The sequence below is a fragment of the Myxocyprinus asiaticus genome, chromosome 14 (genome assembly GCF_019703515.2).
Source record: "Myxocyprinus asiaticus isolate MX2 ecotype Aquarium Trade chromosome 14, UBuf_Myxa_2, whole genome shotgun sequence".
NCBI lineage: Eukaryota > Metazoa > Chordata > Actinopteri > Cypriniformes > Catostomidae > Myxocyprinus > Myxocyprinus asiaticus.
The window spans coordinates 27,074,533-27,098,574 of record NC_059357.1 but is presented as its reverse complement, the minus strand read 5'-3'; the positions used below and the strand labels follow the sequence as shown (position 1 = coordinate 27,098,574).

Sequence of the window (24,042 nt, the reverse complement as noted above, 5' to 3'; positions counted from 1 at the left end):
GGAGTCAAAAAAATTTCGTTAGATTGGACAGGTTGAAACTAAAGCGCTTGTCTTCATCCAAGCAGATGAAGAAATCTGCTTACAGAAACAGTAAGTAACTCTGTTACTTATGATAAAATAACTAGTCTCTTTCGGGAACAAGGTATACACAGGACCAAAAGCCAGGTGAAGGTAGAAGCCTACTTATTCTGTGCTGTATTTTAACCTCGTGCGACCCTGCTTCCACGTGTGGATGTTGTATTTTGGCTTCTGGCGCACCGAGTCACATAACACAACAACATGACGTTGATTTCTGTTAAGCGCTTCTACAGGCGCAAAGCCAACAAAAGTGCCTCTGGTAAGAAAGGTTTCAATTAAAAAACTATTTGGGTGTAAAGAGTAGTGACATTAGTTTCGTTTGATATGCCGCTTAAATAATTTTTTGAGCATCAGCGTGCTGATAAACATGATGCCACATACGTGGATTTTGGGACATTATTCCCTCAAAAGTTGAAAAGACATGTTTGTTATTTTGATAACTTTCAACATTACCAACATCTTTTGGTTATTTAACTTAATTTTAATATACATTTTTGTTACACATATACAGTTGTGCTCAAAAGTTTGCATACCCTGTCAGAAATTGTGAAATTTTGGCATTGATTTTGAAAATATTACTGATCATGCAAAAAACTGTCTTTTAATTATGGATAGTGATCATATGAAGCCATTTATTATCACATAGTTGTTTGGCTCCTTTTTTAAATCATAATGATAACAGAAATCACCCAAATGGCCCTGATCAAAAGTTTACATACCCTTGAACGTTTGGCCTTGTTACAGACACACAAGGTGACACACACAGGTTTCAATGGCAATTAAAGGTTAATTTCCCACACCTGTGGCTTTTAAAATTGCAATTAGTGTCTGTGTATAAATAGTCAATGAGTTTGTGGAGAAATACAGGCTGCTCTGGAAAAAGATGGTGTGGTTGATTCAAGGAGCACAATACGACGATACTTGAACAAAAATTAGCTGCATGGTCGAGTTGCCAGAAAGAAGCCAATGCCACAAAAAAGTCCTGTTACAATATGCCTGACAACACCTTGACACGCCTCACAGCTTCTGGCACACTGTAATTTGGAGTGACGAGTCCAAAATAGAGCTTTATGTTTACAACCATTAGCGCTATGTTTGGAGAGGGGTCAACAAGTATTGTGCTCCTTGAAACAACCACACCGTCTTTTTCCAGAGCAGCCTGTATTTCTCCTGAGGTTACCTGTGGGTTTTTCTTTGTATCCCGAACAATTCTTCTGGCAGTTGTGGCTGAAATCTTTCTTGGTCTACCTGACCGTGGCTTGGTATCAAGAGATCCCCGAATTTTCCACTTCTTAAGTGATTGAACAATACTGACTGGCATTTTCAAGGCTTTGGATATCTTTTTATATATTTTTCCATCTTTATAAAGTTCCATTTCCTTGTTACTCAGGTCTTTTGACAGTTCTTTTCTGCTCCCCATGGCTCAGTATCTAGCCTGCTCAGTGCATCCACGTAAGAACTAACAAACTCATTGACTATTTATACACAGACACTAATTGCAATTTTAAAAGCCACAGGTGTGGGAAATTAACCTTTAATTGCCATTTAAACCTGTGTGTGTCACCTTGTGTGTTTGTAACAAGGCCAAACATTCAAGGGTATGTAAACTTTTGATCAGGGCCATTTGGGTGATTTCTGTTATCATTATGATTTAAAAAGGAGCCAAACAACTATGTGATAATAAATGGCTTCATATGATCACAATCCTTAAATTTGCATGATTAGTCATATTTTCAAAATCAGTGCCAAAATTTCACAATTTCTGCCAGGGTATGCAAACTTTTGAGCACAACTGTATATATATATATATATATATATATATATATATATATATATATATATATATATATACACACACACACACACACACACACAAACTGGTGGCCAAAACTTTAGAATAATGTACAGATTTTGCTGTTTTGTAAGGAAATTGGTACATTAATTACCAAAGTGGCATTCAACTGATCACAAAGTATAGTCAGGACATTACTGATGTAAAAAAACAGCACCATCACTATTTGAAAAAGTCATTGTTTTTAAATCAAATTTAGACAGGCCCCATTTCCAGCAGCCATCACGTTTTTGAGTTGAAACAAAAGGTCAAAATGAAACTCGTCAGTCAATCATTGTTTTGAGGATTGAAGGCTATACAATACTTGAAATTACCAAAAAGCTGAAGATTTCATACAAAGGTGTGGGTAGAGTGGGCAAAGAAACACAGACATTGGACAACAGATAGTTGGAAAAGAGTGGTATGGCTTTTAACCCCATTGAGCTTTTGTGGGATCAGCTAGACTGTAATGTGTGTGATAAGTGCCCGACAAGACAGCCACATCTATGGCAAGTGCTACAGGAAGCGTGGGGTGAAATGTCACCTCAGTATCTGGACAAACTGACAGCTAGAATGCCAAGGATCTGCAATGCTATCATTGCTGCATGTGGAGGATATTTTGATGAGAACTCTTTGAAGTAGTTTAAAAATTTAAATTGTAATAGTAATGTTTCACTGTACAGTATAATTCACTGTATGGGTTCATCCGAAAGCTGAAACATTTTGCTTTCAGAGACTTTATATGGAGTTAGGATTAAATAAATAAATAAATAAAAATAAGGTGCATTTCAAACTGTTCTGAGACCAGTGCAGACAGACTGGAGGTTAAGTCATTCACTAAATCACTATGCAGCTAAGTGCATTGAATCCTAATCCGACCAAAAGTTCAGTTTCAGGCTGCAGATAATGTTTGGACCACTCAACATGTTTGGCAGACATGGGACAATGGTAATCAGTACATATATTCAGAATTTATAATGTACTTTGAATCAGAATTAATTATGCTACTTTTGATGTAATGTCTGTAACTTCTCAGAAACATGAATAACCAACACTCCTGGAAACATAATAAACAATTTGTTGAAAAAAATCTGACTTTCTATAGCTTGGTATTATTTAAAATTTCACAACTTAGTCCTGCTGTCCACATATGTGGACATACATTTTAAGGAGTACTGAGAGCACTACATTTTTATTGGTAGCTAAAAGCATTGTGAAATTAGCCAAAATATATAATAAACAAACATGCATGGGATGGGTAATGCGTAAAACTTTTATGAATGGCATATGTCGCAATTCTGTGGAAATCTCCAGAGTTTTCTGGAATTCTGCATGTGCAGATTCCGTCTGGACCTCATTTGTGACAATTCAGCTGTCACAGAAACTCAAACGGACGTAAATTTCAACATAATTTTAACATTTCTTTGTTTTACATTTTTTCTACTTAATGTTATTTTAGAAATATGTGTTTATAAAGTAATTAACTAAATTGTAAGTCAGTAACTGTAATCTGATTGCACAAATTTAAATTTGCATCACACTACTTTTTTTGACCAAATAAAATAATTTTGTAATCAGATTGCACCCAACATTGATAGCAGATGTGGTACTTTTACCAGAAAAGGCAATTTTACTGCAATTGAAAGGTTTTCAATTGGTTTTTGAGGGGGAAGTCTCCCCAAATATTCAGATTAGAGGTCAATCAATATAGGCTTGTCAAAAGATTCTTACATTTTTACATTTGGTACCCTCAATCTTAAATATTTATTTAAATCCTTGGTTCCTATGTGGAGCTTTTCAAATCAGTCACTTATGAGGTTCCATATAGAAAGCATCTGACTGTGTAGGCAATAGACAGAAAGGCAGTGACTAAATCACTTACCTTCATTCTCTTCTATCTGTTAAATGTAACTAAATCATTCATGAGGCCCTTCTTTTTTATTACAGAGGACAATTGTATAGTAAGACTGGTGACTGGATGTACAGATTGACACAGAACCAGCGATAAAATAATCTAGAGAGTTGGACAAATAAAGGAATAGAGAATGCAAAAAGTATAAAAAGTTGGAGGGATGAAGGGATAAAAGGATGGAGTTATAGAGATATGCACTCAGCTTGTCATAGCTCCAGGCACTGTGGCTTTGTGATGTGGGTTGAACAATAACATTACTCATTTCACATTCCAAATTCTTACCCTGTTGCCATCGTCAACCTCTCTCACTTATGTTCACTGAGTATGTACATAGTCAAGACTTTTCTTAGTTTAGGGTCAGCCACACTCTCTCTCTCTCTCTCTCTCTCTCTCTCTCTCTCTCTCTCTCTTTCTTCCTTCAGCATTTCATATGGTGGTCTTGTACATTGCATAGCAATTCATATGGTTGCAAATTCATAGAAATGTGTTCTTGCTTAAGGCTAAGGAGCTAACCATCAGTGTGTTCCAATAAGTAACACATAAACCAGTAATCTATGTAAAACTATGTAAGCCATTATGGATAGAGGACATTTGCTAAGCAACAGAAAATAACATTTATGAAAATGTCCACTACGTGACCTATTTACTTAAACACACCTCATCACCTAAAGGGAGATAATACTTTTTGTATGCATCACTGTCCCGGGTCAGCTTTGAAAGGTTTCATCTTGCCATGAGCTTCAAATGTGATTCAATTTACTTGTAAATGATCAAAGACCTATCTGGTATTTTTATTCTATGTGTATCTGTTTTATGTCCAGACTGAAGATGGCAGATAAACTGTCCTGTCCCCAGAGAGTAACAGACCTACCTGCTTGACCGCGCTGAACAAACAAAACAGTGTTACATCACACGCACACATCCACACACACACACATTACGATTACATTAAAACACACAAAAATAGTGCATATACATAAAAATACTGTATATACGACAGGGGGGCAAACAAACTTTTATGCAAGTGCTTTGTACAAAAGCACAATTTGAGACATAAATTAGAGGGATGGAAATATGCACATACATCAAAGACATAGAAAGGCACAGTTATTGAGGAGCACACACACACACACACACACACACACACTCCCCAGTTGTGGGCCTCTCTCTAGGGGATGTGTGCGTGAGAAGAGGGCTGTGGACACTGGGCTTTGGGGAAATGAAGGCTTTAGGATTCATTATTAAACTAGTGCTGCATCATCCCTCCCAGACCTCCTGCTGTTCACAATACCAGCACATCTACTGTATCTGCAGTTCTCTTACTTCAGTCTTAAACAAACTTCAAACAATAACTTATTCACATTAGACATCTCTCTCCCTGTTGAAAAGACCAGCATGAATTTCTATGTTGGTCTAAGCTGGTTTATGCTAGTTAGTCCTGGTTTGGTGCTGGTCTAGATGTGGTCTTTCTGATAAGGCTGGTTGACCAAGGGAGGTTTGCTGGTAAGGCTAGTTAAGAAGCCTGATAGGGACACCAGCATATCCCATGTGGGGACCAGGATAAGTGAAAACTTTCCCCTGATATTTAAAATGCAAATTCCTATGTTTTTTCTTCTTCTGTCATTTAACATATTTGATATTCTATTCAAATCGATCTAGTTATGGGTTTAGACATCATAGTGACCATTTAATTAATTTATTCATAGTAATTGAAGTATTTGACATAAATTAACTGTGTGTTATATACTGAATAAATAGAGAAAATATTGCCTACCCTTAAAAAAGTACCCTTGAATGAAATAACCATGAATGACAGTAGCTGTTTATAAAATAGACTGTACATTATAAATATGTTGACACAATTCAGTATTGATGTGATTCCATCACAACTGTCATTTTGATATATCGATGCACTATTGTTTTATAATAATAGATTGTATATATTTTCCGTATAACCAAGTTACGTTACACTAATGAATGGAGATTTTTGCATTATCTTGAACCTTGTCTAGCATTTATTTCATGTGTTATTGTAGTTTACCTTGCTGAATAATTACAGATTAACATTGACATTAACCTGATTTTTAGTATAAAGAGAAGATCGTTGAAATTATTTGAAAGTTATGAAGCAAGGTAGCTTGCAATTCATCAGCGTTAGCAGGCAAGATCAAGTTAGCTAAAATTACACAGATCGATCCTTATGGCACTATATTTTACATGCTTTGCAGTTATGTAAGCTTATCTGTCCAATAAGAAGAATGCCAATTCAGGGTTGGTTTTGATCCCCAAAACAGGAATCAAATGCCCGCCGATGTTCACAGTAGTTTTCGCTCGACCACGTTCCCACTTAGCCAGACGGGATTCAGTAGATAAATGTTTTTTGGCTTACTCTGAGTTTGTGTAGGAGTCGGTGTTGTCCTGGGAGCCGGACGTTTGCTGGATTCCATCTCTAAGATAACGTTACCTAGTGTTGCAATTTGTTGACGCTGTTGAATAGCGGAAGAGAAGCTACTGTCTGAGGCAAGACTCTCAGGAGCGTGCATAAACGTCACATCCTTTGGATTTTCCCAGCAAAAGCAACCCGCTCCCTTTGCATGAACATCAGTCTACAGGCTTTAATAGGCAACCTAGAAAGTCCGGGAAGGGCTAATTTTTTAAGTTGTGTTACAAGCTGTTCACACATTGGTCAAAAAAAAAAAAAGGCAAATATTACATGAAATTTGTTACATATTGCACCTTAAAGTTCTGAAACAGGTGGGGAACAGCATTCAAAATAGAACACAATGCTGTTGCAATTGCATAATGCAATGCTGTTTTTTTCAACAGGGCTGTGACACATTTTTCATTTATTCATCCCTGTGCTCACTCGCTCACTCTCCCGTTCACTCACTAACTCATTCTTCATGCTTCCCGTCTGTCTGAACTCTACCTTTCTCTCATTGACATGCCCCAAGGGACAGAAATTCCTTTGTTGAAGCATGCATGCATCAGTTTGTGTGCTTATATTTAGTCTACAAGGCTCAAGTTAACTGTTTTTAGACCTTTGGTTTATTACCAAATCAGCTTTTATTCACAAAGCCGCCACATGACATGCATGTTATCTTGTAAACATGAAATTTTTCATTCTTTGTGTCTTTAATAAAGGTAAGTACTGGTAAACAGTCATTAGATGAGGTCTGGGTTGAGGATCTGGCCAGACAGTGAAAGCACTGATCTGTTTGATAAAGCACAACTATTATACTCATTACGTCTTAACAGAGAATGGGAGAGTCTTATTAGAGCTATTACCTTAACAGACATCAAACACGGCAATACATGAATACTTTAATGTTTAGACAATAAAGCACTGTTTTTGCGCATGTGCATCTTGATGAGTTGAAAAGTGCGTGATGAGTCAGCTTATGAACATCACTTACAAGACTATGACTTGGACGTCACTGCTTCAGACTCTGCTCTTGTCAAGTGTGTACAAATTTGGACATGGTCACAAGCAGAAGCGCCAAGAGCACATATGTCCCATCAAATGTATATTTATTAATTTACTATATATATATATATAAATTCGGTAACACTTTACAATGAGGTTCCATCTGTTAACATTAGTTAACATGAACTAACAATGAACAGTACTTATTAAGCATTTATGAATCTTAGTTAATGTTAATTTCAACATTCACTAATACATTTTTAAAATCAAAATTTGCATTTGTTAACATTACTTAATGCACCATGAACAAACATGAACTAACAATGAACAATTGTATTTTTATTAACTAACATTAACAAAGATTAATAAATTGTGTAACAAATATATTGTTAATTGTTAGTTCATGATACTTAATGCATTAACTAATGTTAACGAATGGAACCTTACTGTAAAGTGTTACCATGAATTCTATATACTATACTATACTATGCTATACTATACTATAACACTATAGAGTGCATCCGGAAAGTATTCACAGCGCTTCACTTTTTCCACATTTTGTTATGTTACAGCCTTATTCCAAAATGGATTAAATTCATTATTTTCCTCAAAATTCTACAAACAATACCACATAATGACAACGTGAAAGAAGTTTGTTTGAAATCTTTGCAAATTTATAAAAAATAAAAAAAAGCACCTTTTTTGTTGAAGCACCTTTGGCACCAATTACAGCCTCTAGTCTTTTTGAGTATTATGCTACAAACTTGGCATACCTATCTTTGGGCAGTTTCTCCTATTCTTCTTTGCAGGACCTCTCAAGCTCCATCAGGTTGGTTGGGGAGCGTCGGTGCACAGCCATTTTCAGATCTCTCCAGAGATGTTCAATCAGGTTCAAGTCTGGGCTCTGGCTGGGCCACTCAAGGACATTCACAGAGTTGTCCCAGAGCCACCCCTTTGTTATCTTGGCTGTGTGCTTAGGGTCGTTGTCCTGTTGGAAGATGAACCTTCCCCCAGTCTGAGTTCCAGAGTGCTCTGGAGCAGGTTTTCATCAAGGATGTCTCTGTACATTGCTGCATTCATCTTTCCCTCGATCCTGACTAGTCTCCCAGTTCCTGCCGCTGAAAAACATCCCCACAGCATGATGCTGCCACCACCATGCTTCACTGTAGGGATGGTATTGGCCAGGTGATGAGCGGTGCCTGGTTTCCTCCAGACATGACGCTTGCCATTCAGGCCAAAGAGTTCAATCTTTGTTTCTCATGGTCTGAGAGTCCTTCAGGTGCCTTTTGGCAAACTCCAGGCGGGCTGTCATGTGCCTTTTACTGAGGAGTGGCTTCCGTCTGGCCACTCTACCATACAGGCCTGATTGGTGGAGTGCTGCAGAGATGGTTGTTCTTCTGGAAGGTTCTCCTCTCTCCACAGAGAAATGCTGGAGCTCTGTCAGAGTGACCATCGGGTTCTTGGTCACCTCCCTGACTAAGGCCCTTCTCCCCCAATTGCTCAGTTTGGCCAGGTGGCCAGCTCTAGGAAGAGTCCTGGTGGTTCCAAACTTCTTCCATTTACGGATGATGGAGGCCACTGTGCTCATTGGGACCTTCAGTGCTGCAGAAATTTTTCTGTACCCTTCCCCAGATCTGTGCCTCGATACAATCCTGTCTTTGAGGTCTACAAACAATTCCTTGGACTTCATGGCTTGGTTTGTGCTCTGACATGCACTGTTAACTGTGGGACCTTATATAGACAGGTGTGTACCTTTCCAAATCATGTCCAATCAACTGAATTTACCACAGGTGGACTCCAATCAAGTTGTAGAAATGTCTCAAGGATGATCAGTGGAAACAGGATGCACCTGAGCTCAATTTTGAGTGTCATGGCAAAGGCTGTGAATACTAATGTACATGTGTTTTTGTTTTTTGTTTTTTGTTTGTTTTTTATAAATTTGCAAACATTTCAAACAAACTCCTTTCATGTTGTCATTATGGGGTATTGTTTGTAGAATTTTGAGGAAAATAATGAATTTAATCAATTTTGGAATAAGGCTGTAACATAACAAAATGTGGAAAAAGTGAAGCGCTGTGAATATTTCCAGATGCACTGTATACACCGATCAGCCACAACATTAAAGCCACCTGCCTAATATTGTGAAGGTCCCCCTCGTGCCACCAAAACAGCGCCAACAATCATCCATGTGATTATCTAATCAGCCAATCGTGTGGCAGCAGTGCAGTGCATAAAATCAGGCAGATACGGGTCAGGAGCTTCAGTTAATGTTCACATCAAACATCAGAATGGGGAAAAAATGTGATCTCAGTGATTTGGACCGTGGCATGATTGTTGGTGCCAGATGGGCTGGTTTGAGTATTTCTGAAACTGCTGATCTCCTGGGATTTTCACACACAACAGTCTCTAGAATTGCCAAAAACAAAAAACATCCAGTGAGCTGTAGTTCTGTGGATGGAAACGCCTTGTTGATGAGAGAGGTCAACAGAGAATGGCTAGATTGCTTCGAACTGATAAAGTCTATGGTAACTCAGATAACCACTCTGTACAATTGTGGTGAGAAGAATATCATCTCAGAATGCTATTCTGAGATGCAGGTTGGTGCTGTTTTGGCGGCACGAGGGGGACCTACACAATATTAGGCAGGTGGTTTTAATGTTGTGGCTGATTGGTGTATATATAAATTCTTTGACCATTACAAAAAGGTTTTCATGTAAGTAGATGAAAGGTAAAAAATTGTTTGTCTACAACACAGTCCAGTGTAAAGTTGTACACTTTTATCCCCACAAAAACACAAAAAGATTTAATCAAATGTCAGAGGTGCTCTTTTCCAACCATGGTGATCCCTGGAAATCAGTTCAGTTGCAATTTTGCTTGGTTTATTAAAAAATAAATAATATACTGTAAATAATAATATATTATAAACAGAGGTTAAATTGGGCAGTAACTGTCCAGACTGCTGTTCTTGCACCTTCAATTCAAAAAATAAATATACAGATGCACACTGCCACTCTCCGCGGCCCGTGTTCTGTAAACATAAATTGCGCAATATGCAACCAACTGCACACCTATTTCTGACATCCACTGATATACAGTTGCAATTTTGATTGGTCTATTAAAAAGCTGAATACCCAGAGAACTTTTTAATCCAGGACCACTCGCATCAAAAGCAAGACCATATGGGTCCAAAGTTTTCACTATTATTTGTATATTTATCTGCAGTATGTGTGTGTGTTGTTTTGTTTTTGGAAATCTTTGTTTGTTTGTCTAATATACTATGGGGTTCACTGAGGAAAATGCTTTTATTTTGCACTCTTTTATAATTTAATACAAATATTTTTATTACAAATTATAATTTCAGCATAACAATATGAGTAAAAAGGTTCAAATGTACTTGTATTTCCATATCCCAAGCACTAAGAAATTCAAGTCATGTAAATTCAGCCTTTTATGCTGAATATATAATGAGTAAGAAATAATGTTTTATTATTAATATTAAAATATAGAAAGTTATGCTTTTTGGGGATGGGGTCATGTTATCTTCTCATCTCGCCTAGAGCATCAGAATCACTGCACAAGTACCCCCACCTCCAAAATCCCAAATTCAACCCCTGATTATAAACATATTATATTATTTTATATTTATATGAAACAAATGAAAGTACCTTTAAAAGTACACATCAGGTCCTTGTGGTACAATTATTTACCCAAAATTAGCTATACATTTTAAACAGAGGTACAAAAAAGCCCTTTTACCTTAAAGGAATATTCCGGGTTCAATACAAGTTAAGCTATCAGCAGCATTTGTGGGATAATGTTGATTACCATAAAAAATTATTTTAACTCATCCCTCCTTTTCTATAAAAGAAGCAAAAATCGAGGTTACAGTAAGGCACAAACAATGGAAGTGAATGGGGACAATTTTTGGAGGGTTTAAAGGCAGAAATGTGAAGTTTAGAATTTTATTAAAGCTCTTGCATTAATTCTTCTGTTAAAAATGGCATATTATTTGATCTGTAAAGTTGTTTAAATCATCATTTTTACAGTCATTTTAGGGAATAAAGGTTTGTTGACATACATTTTCATGGTGACAAAGTTGTACGATAGGCTATAACCTTACACAGAAAAGGTTAGTAAGTGATTTTATCACAATAAAATCGTGTTAACACATATTGTTTATGTCTTGTGGCTATACTTTTGAAACATTAAGTATTTTAATGTTTACGGATTGATCCCATTCACTTCCATTGTAAGTGCCTCACTGTAACCCAGAACTGAGCTATTTTTAAATAAAAGTCAAAATGTAGTTTTGTGGTAATCAATATTACACCATAAATGCTGTCAAGTGAGCTTAACTTTTACTGAACACGGAATATCTCTTTAATATAAATAATAAATTATATATAGGTCAGTATTTAAACCAGGTTCCCCTTGCACTTCACACAAAATCTGTATGTTTAGACTAACATGTGATACACTTTCAAGTAGAACTACTACATTTTTAAAGCATGTTTTCTTTTTCTTTTCTTTTTTTGCCATGTCCTACTTCACCTATAGCAAAATTTGTGCCAGGACAGCCACTGGTTTCCCCTTAAAAAAAATAGGTGCATGATGACCCTGGTCACAAGACATTCACTTGGATTTCTAGTGTCCAATATCTAGGTCTTGTTGTGGGTAAGCCTGTAGTGTGGTGTACATCGTCACATGAAAGGTCAACTATTTGTATATGTTTTGGGTGAGTGAAATGAGAATGAGACTCATGTTGAGAGAAGTGACAGGGAAATACTGCAGGTCAGGATCCATCAGTAAGCTTCATGATTAGCTGTGATTTAACTAGAGAGCAGGTGCTTGCGTGCAGAGCTCTGGACAGGTGTGCAACCACAAATACAAAAACACAGAGAGAGAAAGAGGAAATCGAGCATTTTTAAATTTAAAGAGATATATATTTTGACAAATCTGAGACACCATTTTTACAAATGAATTAAGTTTATTTGAATATGATATCTTAATTTTTAAATAAGGAAATAGGACACAAAAGTACAAATAAAAACTGTGTAAATACATTTAAAGCTTTTAAAAGCAGCATTGTCTTAAATATCTAGTGAGAAATGAACATTTTAATCTTAATATTTAATTTCCCCCATAAACCGGGTGAGGTAGCAGAAAAAATCCCCAGCATGAAATGTCTAAAACACAAAGTGAAACATTACACTTTCAAAGCTATAAAAACACAAACAAATACATAACTCTGTAACCCTCAGTTTGACAGAGGGTTATAAAGAAATACAGGTTGTGCTTTAAATGTTACAATTTTATCAGTTGCTGCAGAGAAACATACACATACATTTGCTCACATGTACACACGCACTCTCAAAACTAGGAAACAATCTCTTTGGGCTTCCATGGCCACCACTGGGGTTACGGGTATTTGCATGTGCTGAGTCCGTGTGAGAACTCAGTCTTTTTATTTAATAGAAACTGAATAGATTAGGGGAAAGCTCTCACACTTTTGCATATGAATTTCAACTAGACACAGCAAAACCCTGTTGCACCAAATGTTTTTAAACATTGCAAATGTTTCAACTGAATGGCATGCCACTGAATTCTTGGACTTTCTTTCTCTTGATCGATGCTGCCAATTTTACAGCAGTTTTCACCCTTCCCAGAAATAGCACACACACACACACACACACACACACACACACGACACACATACACATGTTGGTGCGGCTATACTTATGAGGACTCTCCATAGACATATTGATTTTTATACTGTACAAACTATAGATTCTATCCCCTAGCCCTAACCCCAGTTTGTAACCTAAAAAAATGTCCTAGTAAACCACCCAAACCCGCCCACACGTGCGTGCACACACACACACACACACACACACAACACACACACACACACACACACAGGTTAAACAAGCACTTTCACATGCTCATACTTTCAATTTGGATCTAACTCTACGTGAAGAAATGCTTATGTTAACATCAAATATACGTAATTCTTGAAATGTGCCTTTACATGCAGTACACCAACACAGCTTGTTTTTTAATTTTTTGAATCAAAATTGGATAACAAATGTCATTCTTTGTGATTTGTGTTGAAACATGATTTTGTAACTGAATAATAATAATAATAAAGACAAAAATGAAAATAAAATAAAAATCTCCATTACAAAGCATGCGAACTTTGAACTCTGACACATTCTAGGGAAAAAGCACTGTTATTTACTCTGATTGGTAATGAGCTAAATAAGGCACTGGAATGGATTTTATCAAAGGCTTCACACACATGAAAGGGCTTATGATGAGCCTCAATTTATAGGGCTGAGAGGTTGGCTGACTAGGGAAAGAGATGTTTTCCTTTGTTCTGGATGAGACCCACTCACTCTCATTGCCCTTAATGGGAAAGTAAAGTATAAAGAATACACACGCAGATGGCCAGATGTTTGCACACACTATACAAAGGGGTAGGGAGAGGTTACGTTTGGGTCACAGTGTAATGATACACTTTGTTCTTGTCATTCCCTAATACTTGTGCTTTTTTACATATATATATATATATACACTTGGGAAAGTGGCATTTAACGCAGCAATATTTAGTTTAGATTAAACTAAAAAACTCTTCTTTTAAGAATGCAGTCTGGAATACCAGTAAGTGTACTTGTAATTGGTGCAACAGTTGATCAGTTTTGTCTTATTGCAATAAATACATTCCTATTATCAAATGCAGCCATTAAATGACATTTCAAAATATAAAACATAACCTTTTTGATTATTTAAAAAAATGTTTTAACATTCATTAAAAGTCTATGAAAGCAGACTGTTTCCCAGTAGATTTCCAGTTTATTAGCAAAACCCCCTTCCCCCTTTTGTTATATATCTTTGTTAAAGGGATAGTTCACCCAAAAATGAAAAAGTAATCCTTAAGATTCCAGTGGTTTAATCCATGTCTTCTGAAGCGATATGATAAATGTGAGTGAAAAAAAAAGACTTTTTTATATAAATTCTCCTTCCTGACCAGTGGGTGGCAATATGCACAAAGAATGCAAACCGCAAAAAAACAAAAGAAGAAGAATGTGAAAGTGAAACTGGGGGATTGATCATAAAAAAGGACTTAAAGATGCTGTAAGTGATTTTTTTCATGGAAAGGTATACAAAAATTTATCCTAAAAATATTAATGAAATAAGTGCCCTGAGATATCTCACTGGTCTCTGTGACAACTCTAGACTCTGTTAACAGCAAACAGAAATGTGTCTGCGATCTGCAGACAATGACACTTTCTTCCTGACAATCATTTTGTGCATTCTCATAGTATTGTAGTTGCAGCGAATTATTGAGGCATAACATTTTTTTGCGATGTTTTTCATAACAGTTGTCAGTTGTGGGTGCTATTTTACTACTTTTGTTTTCAACAACTGTTTCTGCTCTCAATAAAGCTCATTTTGGTATAGTAGGAGTTCAGGGTTTTGGAAAGAGGGGGTGTGGCTAATTCAACAGCTCAGTCTCATGGAAGTAGAACGGGTGAAATTGCATACAGCACCTTTAAATACTGATCTGTTTCTCACCCATACCTATCAAATTGCTTATAAAGACCTGGACCTTTATGTGCTTTTTGTGACCTTAAATATTGTGGTCACTATTCACTTGCATTGTGTGGACCTACAGAGCTGAGATATTCTTCTAAAAATCGTTGTTTGTGTTTAGCAGAAGAAAAAAGTCATACACATCTGAGATGGCATGAGGGTGAGTAAATGATGAGAGATGTTTCATTTTGGGGTGAACTATTCCTTTAAGCACAATAACTTTAAAATACTTACTTCCTCACAAATAAAAGACTACCATAACATAAAAAAGAACAAATTGTAAGTGTTTCATACTCTCAGTATAATTTTGAAGCCATAATTGGACTCTCAGAGCAATAGAGAGATATACAGCTTAGGCAGATAAAGAGACAAACAGTCAGACATGCAGTCAGAAAAGTAAGTGGGCAGACCACCATCTCACTGCTAGAGTATTAACTTGAGTATTACTGAATATTGCAGATCTCAAGTCCATTGCAATAAAGTGTGTATTCACCACAAACAGTTCAAAAGGTAACCATGCCTATGGGGTTCTTTGATGGCCATTGGCTTAACACTGCATTTCAGCAGAAGTCAAACTGGCAAGTTCCTCATCTTGTGAGATGAGCTCTCAGTTCGAAGAAGCATGGAAACATATGGAATTTACTTTATGTCCTGTTTAGATTCCATGACAAAAGATGAGCAATTTTCATCTAGTCAAGCATCTCAGGTATGCTCTCAGGCCCATTTACAGGTTCGCCAACACTTGTCTGAGAGCCCAGAGTTTGACGGTCAGCATTTAGCCATCTCATCGAAGCCATTTTGAATTAGGTGAGACTGGTAGATATTCTCTCTTATGATCATCAACATCTTCTCCCTCTGCATTAGGTGGATGACAGCCTTCAAGCCTTTTCCTCCGAAATACATCTTGTGCATTTCTCCTCTCATTAAATTCTACTAGTCGACTTTTCCATTCAATGCAAGAAATACCCTACACACTTTTCACTTCCACCCCTTTCTCTTTGTCTCCTTCAATTTCTTGCTCGGTCTCTCAATGTTTCTTGCAGGTATAGACCTCCTCCTCTCTAAGGCAGGTTTGGCACTCTACGTGACAGCACCAGCGGACTTGGCAGTTGCAGGAGAGTGTTGTGAGGTGCAGGGCTGTGTTGTAGCCCCGTCCACAGCACAGGCTGCTGCAGCTTGTGTCCTTAGAGCACGGTCTGCCGGCTGTACCGGGCGAGTAGCGTGATGGCCTACAGAAGCTGGGCGACTCCTCCAGAAAAACCAGTTCGGTAGGTCGTGGCCGGGGACCAGTGTTGCTATGACGATGGGGCCCTGCCAGTTCAGTCTCCCCCGTAGCGGCGTTGGTGACACTGTGCACATGAACACCGGTATCGTAACGATATTTTAGCAGATGGCCAGTGTCGTGAAAAGGGGAAAGCTGCTTCCAGCATGTCCTCACAGCACAGGAGCCAGAGACACCATGACACTTACAAGTAGTCTTAAGTCCACTCTTCACCGCCTGAGAGGGGGAAAAGAAGAGATAAGGAGAAATTAGTGGGAGTGAACCAAAAAATCTGAAGAGAGAGGGGGTGAAATTAGATGCTTAAGTTTGGGTACCACAGTTCATTGGCCAATCTAGACAAAGAAATTTGATTTCTTTCCTTTTTTTTTTTTTAATCCCCTTTTTCTCCCCAATTTGGAATGCCCAATTCCCACTACTTAGTAGGTCCTTGTGATGGCATGGTTACTCACCTCAATCCGGGTGGCAGAGGACAAGTCTCAGTTGCCTCCGCTTCTGAGACCGTCAATCCATGCATCTTATCACGTGGCTCGTTGTGCATGACACCGCGGAGACTCCCAGCATGTGGAGGCTCATGCTACTCTCCACGATCCACGCACAACTTACCACGTGCCCTATTGAGATTGAGAACCACTAATTGCAACCACGAGGAGTTTACCCATGTGACTGTACCCTCCCTAGCAACTGGGCCAATTTGGTTGCTTAGGAGACCTGGCTGGAGTCACTCAGCACACCCTGGATTCAAACTCGCAACTCTAGGGGTGGTAGTCAGCGTAAATACTCGCTGAGCTACCCAGGCCCCCTGGGGGGAGGGGGGAGCTACGACTGCTATGGGACACTGGACTTTCTCTTCAGGAGTTTAGACCCATAAAGATGTCTTTATATTCCTTCAGACTCGAGTTATACAAGTGCAACACGAGTTCTTGACTTGCACATCCACTGCTGTTGTTTTTACCTTCATCTCCTAATGTTTAGCAGCAATTATATCTAGCACTTTGTGACAGAAACGGCTCAAAATGTAAGTGCAAGCGCATGTGTATTCTGTGCTTTCAAAGACGCGTGGTTTGAAAAATCGGGCTGCGCGCATTCAGTGTTCGCACACTCTGCTGATGATGAGATTTACGTCACATGTCACGTCTGACCGAAGTATATTTTGGGCTTTAGTGTGGACGTGGCCTAAGTTGTAATGATTGCTATGCCGCTGTTGAGATGTTCACAAGGATAGTGTTGAGGAATTCAGTGTGTGTGTGTGTTTTTATCTGTCTTTTTCATCTTCCCCTTCTCAGTTCACTTATTGGTACGTTATAGACCAATCAATCTAAAAGGGCCCAGGGGGAGATGGGAAGGTCAAATGGTCGATGGGGGGTTTCCACACTACACAGCTATGAGGTCCCACCCCAGGGCCACCTGAGAAAGATAGTGAAGGAGATGTGAGGAAATGGAGAGAATCTGAATGGGGAGGGCATAGCAAGGACTCAACCACCTTTGCTTTTTTTTGTTAACCGCCATCTGTGGCCTGACAACTGTGGGAAACAACAAAAACGGAGACTGAAAAGATAAGATCCAAGTTTGTTCAGCCATCTTCTCTTACACTCTCCTTGAATCTCTTTCTCACACATACACCCTGACTCCATTTTCGTTCTCTCTCTTTCTCCCTGAGGCTGCCAGTCTCCTGGTAACCGTGCTGTTTTGAGGGATGTTATGAGAATTTATGAAAATCTGGCAGAGTGGCGGCAGCGGCAGCAGCAGTGAGACTGGTAGAGCGAGAGGCATACATTAGGTGGAAAAAATGCTCGTATATTACAGATGCCTCCACTCTGTATAATCGCCCTTATAGGAGACCTCTAATTTTGAGAGGGCCCCCACAGCAAGCGCTGTCATGCCTGGACCAGGGAAAGGAACGCCTGGCTCCACAGAGCTGGCCAATACCTGCTCACCTACCTTGCCCACCCCACTTGCTGAACTCTCCTTTGGGCTACAATATACTAGGAGACCGCACCCCTCCAATCAAGAAACTCCTCTAGTGTTCAGGGTACGGGAAGGTAAGAGAGAAGTTAACCTTTTACAGATGCTCTCTTCTTTGGGCTTGAAGGAATGTTCCAGGTACAATACAAGTTAAGCTAAATTGACAGCATTTGTGGCATACGACTGATTACCACAAAAATTAATTTTGACTCGTCCGTCCTTTTCTTTAAAAAAAAGCACAATTCGAAGTTACTGTGAGGCACTTACAACAGAAGTGAATGTGACCAACTTTTTGAGGGTTTAAAGGCAGAAATGTGAAGCTTATAATTTTATAAAAGCACATTAATTCTTCTGTTAAAATTAATGTGTTATTTGCAATGTTAAGTTGTTTAAATCATCATATTTACAGTCGTTTTAGTATTTTAGGGTTTGATGACATTATATCTTCATGGCAATGAAGTTATAAAATTGGCTATAACTTTACACAGTAAAAGTTAGTAAGTAATTTTATCACACTAAATCATGTTAACACGCATAATGTTTATGTCTTGTGGCTATACTTTTGAAACAGTGAGTATTTTAACATTTAGCCTCATTCCCTTCCATTGTAAGTGCCTCAGTGTAACCCAGATCTTTGCTTTTTTTAAAGAAAAGGAGGGGCAAGTCAAATTAATTTTTGTGGTAATCAATATTCTGCCACAAATGCTGTGGATTGATCTTAAATTGACCCTGGAATATTTATTTAAGAGGAGAGTTAAAGACTCCCTTATTAACTCTAGCCATGATATCACTAATCAGTTTTTTGTTTCTTCTTTTTTCTTTTTTTCTTTTTTTTTTTTTTTTGCTGTAATGTTTGTTTGTTTGTTTGTTTTAGACATGGTAATACTTTGTTTTTTTTTTTGTTTTTTTTGCTGACCTATACCATGGCAATACCATGGGTTTTTGTACCATGGTAGTAGTATGGTATCCTTTGACGTACTTTGGAGTACCATATGAATCCAGATTGTAACCACATACAGTATTCAGGATCGGATGGATTGGGGACCAAATGTATTAATTTAAGAATCACCATTGAAAACCCCATATCGGTTAACCACCGATCTGAATATTGGGGGCCGGTGGCTTTGTTGTAAATATCATGGTACATGAATATTTTAATCATTCAGTACCATTTTATATATATCAAAGGACAATGGCAATACCATCTGATACCATATACTGCCATACTTTTTTGTAAAAGATACAACAGAATAAATCAACATATGTTCCAGGTTCAATTGCTCTCAGATCTGGAAAAAGTGCACTATGAGTTAGCGGCAATAATTCATTGTTAATGATATTTCCTACACAAAATGTTAAATAGGTCTAATGCTAACAGACAATACAGCGCTAAAGCTGGAGCACTAACTTTGAAATAATTCACACTGTTTTTGCAGCTTACCCGAATACCGACGTTAATGTTATGAGCATCGATCTGGGCACGCAGGTCCTTGCTGACCCGTTTTTGCCCCAGAAACTTCTTGAGAAACTTAGTGCTGTATTTCAGATTGTCCCCGCAAATGCCCCACTGCCAGGCCTCTCGGTGCTGCAGACCCGGAGAATCATCGCAGGTGCAGCGCTCCATGCGCCCTGAGCTGCACGCTTTGGCCAGCGCGTGAGACAGAGCTGCTGATGACACCGCGAGCAGAAAGGCCGTCTCTTTAAAACCTGATGGATGGATGAATCAATTATTGAGCATTGTACAAAGCTGATTTAAATGGGCCATATTGTAAATCGTATATTGTGAAGTGGATATGAGTGTAAATATGTCAGCACTTCTAATGTCTTCTTATGAGAAATGGTTTTGGATAAAGGCTTCTGTTGAAGGAATAAATGTAAATGTAGATGCAAATTTAAATGTCATACTATGTCAAATGTCTTTAAAGGGGATGCTAATGATCATGTCCATTATTTCCTGACAAATTACTCTCAAAGCGCTCACTTGATGTAATTGATGAACATTTAAAAAGAAAAAGCCATGCTTAAGTGCCCGTTTACGCCGAACGCGTGCGTGCGCGCGCTTAAAAATGAGTGACAGCGCCACGAATGCAGGTGTCTCGAGGTGCATTTTTATCAGATGAAGTACTTTTTTACTTCATACGGCGTCTTAAAAACGCAGCGCTGCTGCGCAAGATGCTGGGGGGAAAACACAGCGAGACGCGGCGCAAGGGCCAAAGACGTCCGTCTTGCGCATGTTTTAGGCTATATAGGAAAACTATTTGAAAAACTGAGCGGACGGTCGTAAACCGTGTTCGGTCCCATACCCTGACCTTTTCTTCTACATTTAAATCCTCTATTATGCTTGCTGATTTTTTGGACCATGTACTATCCTACTACAACTTTTCCAATTAAGTGTTAAGTGCAGTGTTTTGGCACTATTCTTTAACCAATCCCCCCTGCGACATCCTCATATTATTGTTTGCTTAGCCCACAGCTGAGGCGAGTGGTGTATTTTGATCCAATTAATTATTATTTTGACTAGGAAAAGTTCTCTGTCAGATGAAAGTGCGCGAACACGCCGCCCTTTTCCTCTGAGAACTGGGCGCATTTCCGCGAGATAAAAATACACCAACTGGCCCCGCGAGGCCTCACCGCACAGGGATTCCGCGCTTCCCAAGTCCCTAATTACCAGCGAACTGACCTAGGCATGGCTTTCAAATTCACATCCTGCACATTTACGCACATGTCCGTTTGGAAAGAGGCACCACGAATAAAGGGAGGATAAATTGGGGTTTCTGCTTCGTTGTTAATAAAACCATTCCCATCTCTGGCATATATGCAGCGAGGTCCTATTTAAATGCTACCAAACATTTTCAGCAAATTGTCAAATTGTGTTTTTGTGGGTTATTTTCAAACTCACAATATAAAAGTTCAACAACATTGTGCATACACTCTCAGAAAAAGAGGTAGGCCTACCATTAAAGGTAGCCTACAAAGTCATCACTGGGTGGTACTTTTGTTTTGGGTGCATATTTGTACCTTTAAGTAGACAAAAAGGTACGTTTTTTTGTTCTCAGAGGAACAAAACATATGAAAGTTCCTTTAAAGGTACACAACAGGTCCTTGTGGTACAATTATTTACCCCAAATTAGCTATACATTTTAAATTGAGGTACAAAAAATGTCCCTTGAGGGTTCCACCCCAGTGGTAGCCCCTTTACCTTAAAGGAATAGTCTGGGTTCAATTCAAGTTAAGCTATCAACAGCATTTGTGGGATAACATTGATTACCACAAAAAATTATTTCGACTCGTCCCTCCTTTTCTTTTAAAAAAAAGAAAAAAAAAGAAGAAGAAGCAAAAATCGAGGTTACAGTGAGGCACTTACAATGGAAGTGAATGGAGCCAATTTTTGGAGGGTTTAAATGCAGAAATGTAAAGCTTATAATTTTATTAAAGCACTTACATTAATTCTTTTGTTAAAACTCATGTATTATTTGAGCTGTAAAGTTGTTTAAATCGTCATTTTTACTGTCTATTTAGGATTTTAGGGTTTGTTGACATTACATCATCATTTACAAAAATGTAAAATTGGCTATAACTCTACACAGAAAAAGTTAGTAAGTGATTTTATCACAATAAAATCATGTTAACACATATTGTTTACGTCTTGTGGCTAGACCTTTGAAAGAGTGAATATTTTAACGTTTACAGATTGGCCCCATTCACTTCCATTGTAAGTGCCTCACTGTAACCCAGATTTTTGCTTTTTTAAAGAAATGGAGGGGAAAGTCAAAATTAATTTATGTGGAAATCAATATTACGCCACAAATGTTGTAGACTGAGCTTAACTTGTTTTGAACCCGGAATATTCTGACAAAAAGGTACGTTTTTTTGTTCCCCAGAGATAATATGAAAGTACATTTAAAGGTACACAATATGTCCTTATGGTACAATTATATACTCAAAATTAGTAATAATTTTAACTAGAGGTACAAAAAAAGGTCTCCTTTTTTCTGAGAGTGAATGGATCTCAGAAGACCTGGAGGGTCCTACATTTTCCATAATAGCAACTTACCTCGTTTTAAAAGGCTTCCACGGCCATCCATACTACAGTTCCAGCGCTCGTTGCGGAATTGATAGCGGCATTCCAGGAGGCTGAGGCGGACAGATTCCCTCAGAGTCTCCGCCATCCCCGGTTCCCGCCGACACAGGCGCTTTTGCCGGCGCGTCAAAGACATCTGCTCGCATTGTTTCAGGTGCGCTTTACCGTTCGAAGGCTCATTGGAAAATGGACCCGGCAGAAAGACCAGTGGTTCGCGACCTGTAAGCCTAAGAGTGAAAAATACATAATCCAGTTACTAAAACTACTTGCCTTGGTAACACAGGCTACATTTAAACCATTACTGAACTGACAATAAGGTTCGTTTTGATTCTAAAGAAAACAATCACACACCATCCATCTAACAATTAGCCTTCAATAACTTAAACAGTTAGGTATGGCTCTTTGACAAAACATTACATGTATTTGTATTATAAAAGTTGCACGTTTTGCTCTTTTGCTGATGAACTTGTCAATGAAAACCAACCCATAATCATTTGTTTGTTGATGTTGCTTTTTTGTTTTGTGTTTTTCCTCTGTACGCACTAGTGGTGACACATGTGCTTTGAATACATTTTAAAATGCACAATTTGAATAGTCGTATTTGAATAGAGAGTGCACAGATAGGCCACGTGTTTTCCCCGAGTCACTCAATAGTTTGGAAAATGCGCGCCTGTAGCTATTTGGAAACGCACTGCTGTGGCGCACAAGAAACTACAGCAACCACTCTTCAATAAAATACATTGCAGAGTGTTTTAACATGTTTATAGGATTCTTAATATAAACACAAGTGGGGCAACGTCCTGTGAGTATGAGCCAGAAAGATCTTAATGATCAGGTAGCGCGAGGGCAAGGACACGGTGCCAAAACCATCGAAAGACATCTGGATCTACACCACTGCACTGCTCCTAACGGCAATAATCGACTTGAACAGCAGGCCTTGATTTCAAAAACAAATTAATGTTTTAAAAAAAACATTTAATTGCATGTTATCTAAGGGCTATTACATTCAAGTCTGAAAGCATGGGTCAGAAGTCGCAGTTCCCTAATTCATTTTAGATGACATTTATATGGCACATATTACAAATCATTTTCATTCATCATTTGATTATTTGTAATACACAACCTGCTTTTTAAACATAATTGTTATACAGAGAGAGAGAGAGAGAGAGAGAGAGAGAGAGAGAGAGAGAGAGAGAGAGAGAGAGAGAGAGAGAGAGAACAATAACAAGATATGCGTAATTGCGCATGGGATTTCCAAGATCACCAAAAATCTCTCCACCTGTTACGACAGACATAACTCTAAATCACAGGTTTACTCTTTGTTCCATAACATAATATGAGTATAGTCCTTATGAAGTATAAAAATAATGCGATAAGAGACTATTTACATGAATGTAGAAAAGAGGGAGGATATAAAAAAAAAAAAAAAAAAAACGCTGCTGACCCGAAATATGCTGCTGCGTGGGAAAGAAGGATGCAGAGGGCAATAAGTCGCAGCGGACAGGCAGTCCTCGCAAGCCCGATGCACATGGTGACGGGTCGACGCTGCTCTTCATTGCGCTATCTGTCTGTGTAGAAATCCCAGCTGTGCTGGACAGCGCAACTCCTTAAAGAGGCAGAAACTCATTTCAGCCCTTGGGGTGGAGCAGTCCCGAGAGGTGTGAGGCGTGTGGAACGCGCGCCAAATTTATTGGATCATCAGTAATTTACTCCGCCCAGTGCCAAGGAAACTACTCTTATTTTGCAACAGATTGGCAGGTGCGTTTACCTGCTAAATGGCACAAATGATTAACATTTTCTTAGGGCAGGGACAGTTTCAGACAACTTCCATCGTTTCCAACTTCCAGGCCTGAGCAGATATCCATTTATGCTGTGA

At 38.5% G+C, this 24,042-nt stretch overlaps 1 protein-coding gene across 1 annotated transcript; it reads right to left on the bottom strand.

The window, feature by feature from the left end:
- Window positions 1–12,284: 12,284 nt before the first annotated feature.
- LOC127451838 (protein Wnt-9b-like) lies at window positions 12,285–23,733 on the bottom strand. The gene is made up of 4 exons (XM_051716812.1): window positions 23,611–23,733; window positions 22,140–22,393; window positions 19,527–19,792; window positions 12,285–16,339 (listed from the first exon to the last, which is right to left on the bottom strand). The coding sequence occupies exons 1-4, from the start codon at window positions 23,694–23,696 to the stop codon at window positions 15,869–15,871; spliced, it is 1,077 nt and encodes a 358-aa protein (XP_051572772.1). The 5' UTR covers window positions 23,697–23,733; the 3' UTR covers window positions 12,285–15,868.
- Window positions 23,734–24,042: the final 309 nt, after the last annotated feature.

Coding starts and splice junctions, on each gene's coding strand:
- LOC127451838 (XM_051716812.1), bottom strand. CDS start 23,696: ATGTGCATCGGGCTTGCGAGGACTGCCTGTCCGCTGCGACTTATTGCC. Junction 22,394..23,610: donor CACGCAGCAGCATATTTCGG/GTCAGCAGCGTT, acceptor TTTCACTCTTAG/GCTTACAGGTCGCGAACCAC. Junction 16,340..19,526: donor ACATTAACGTCGGTATTCGG/GTAAGCTGCAAA, acceptor TCCCCCTCTCAG/GCGGTGAAGAGTGGACTTAA.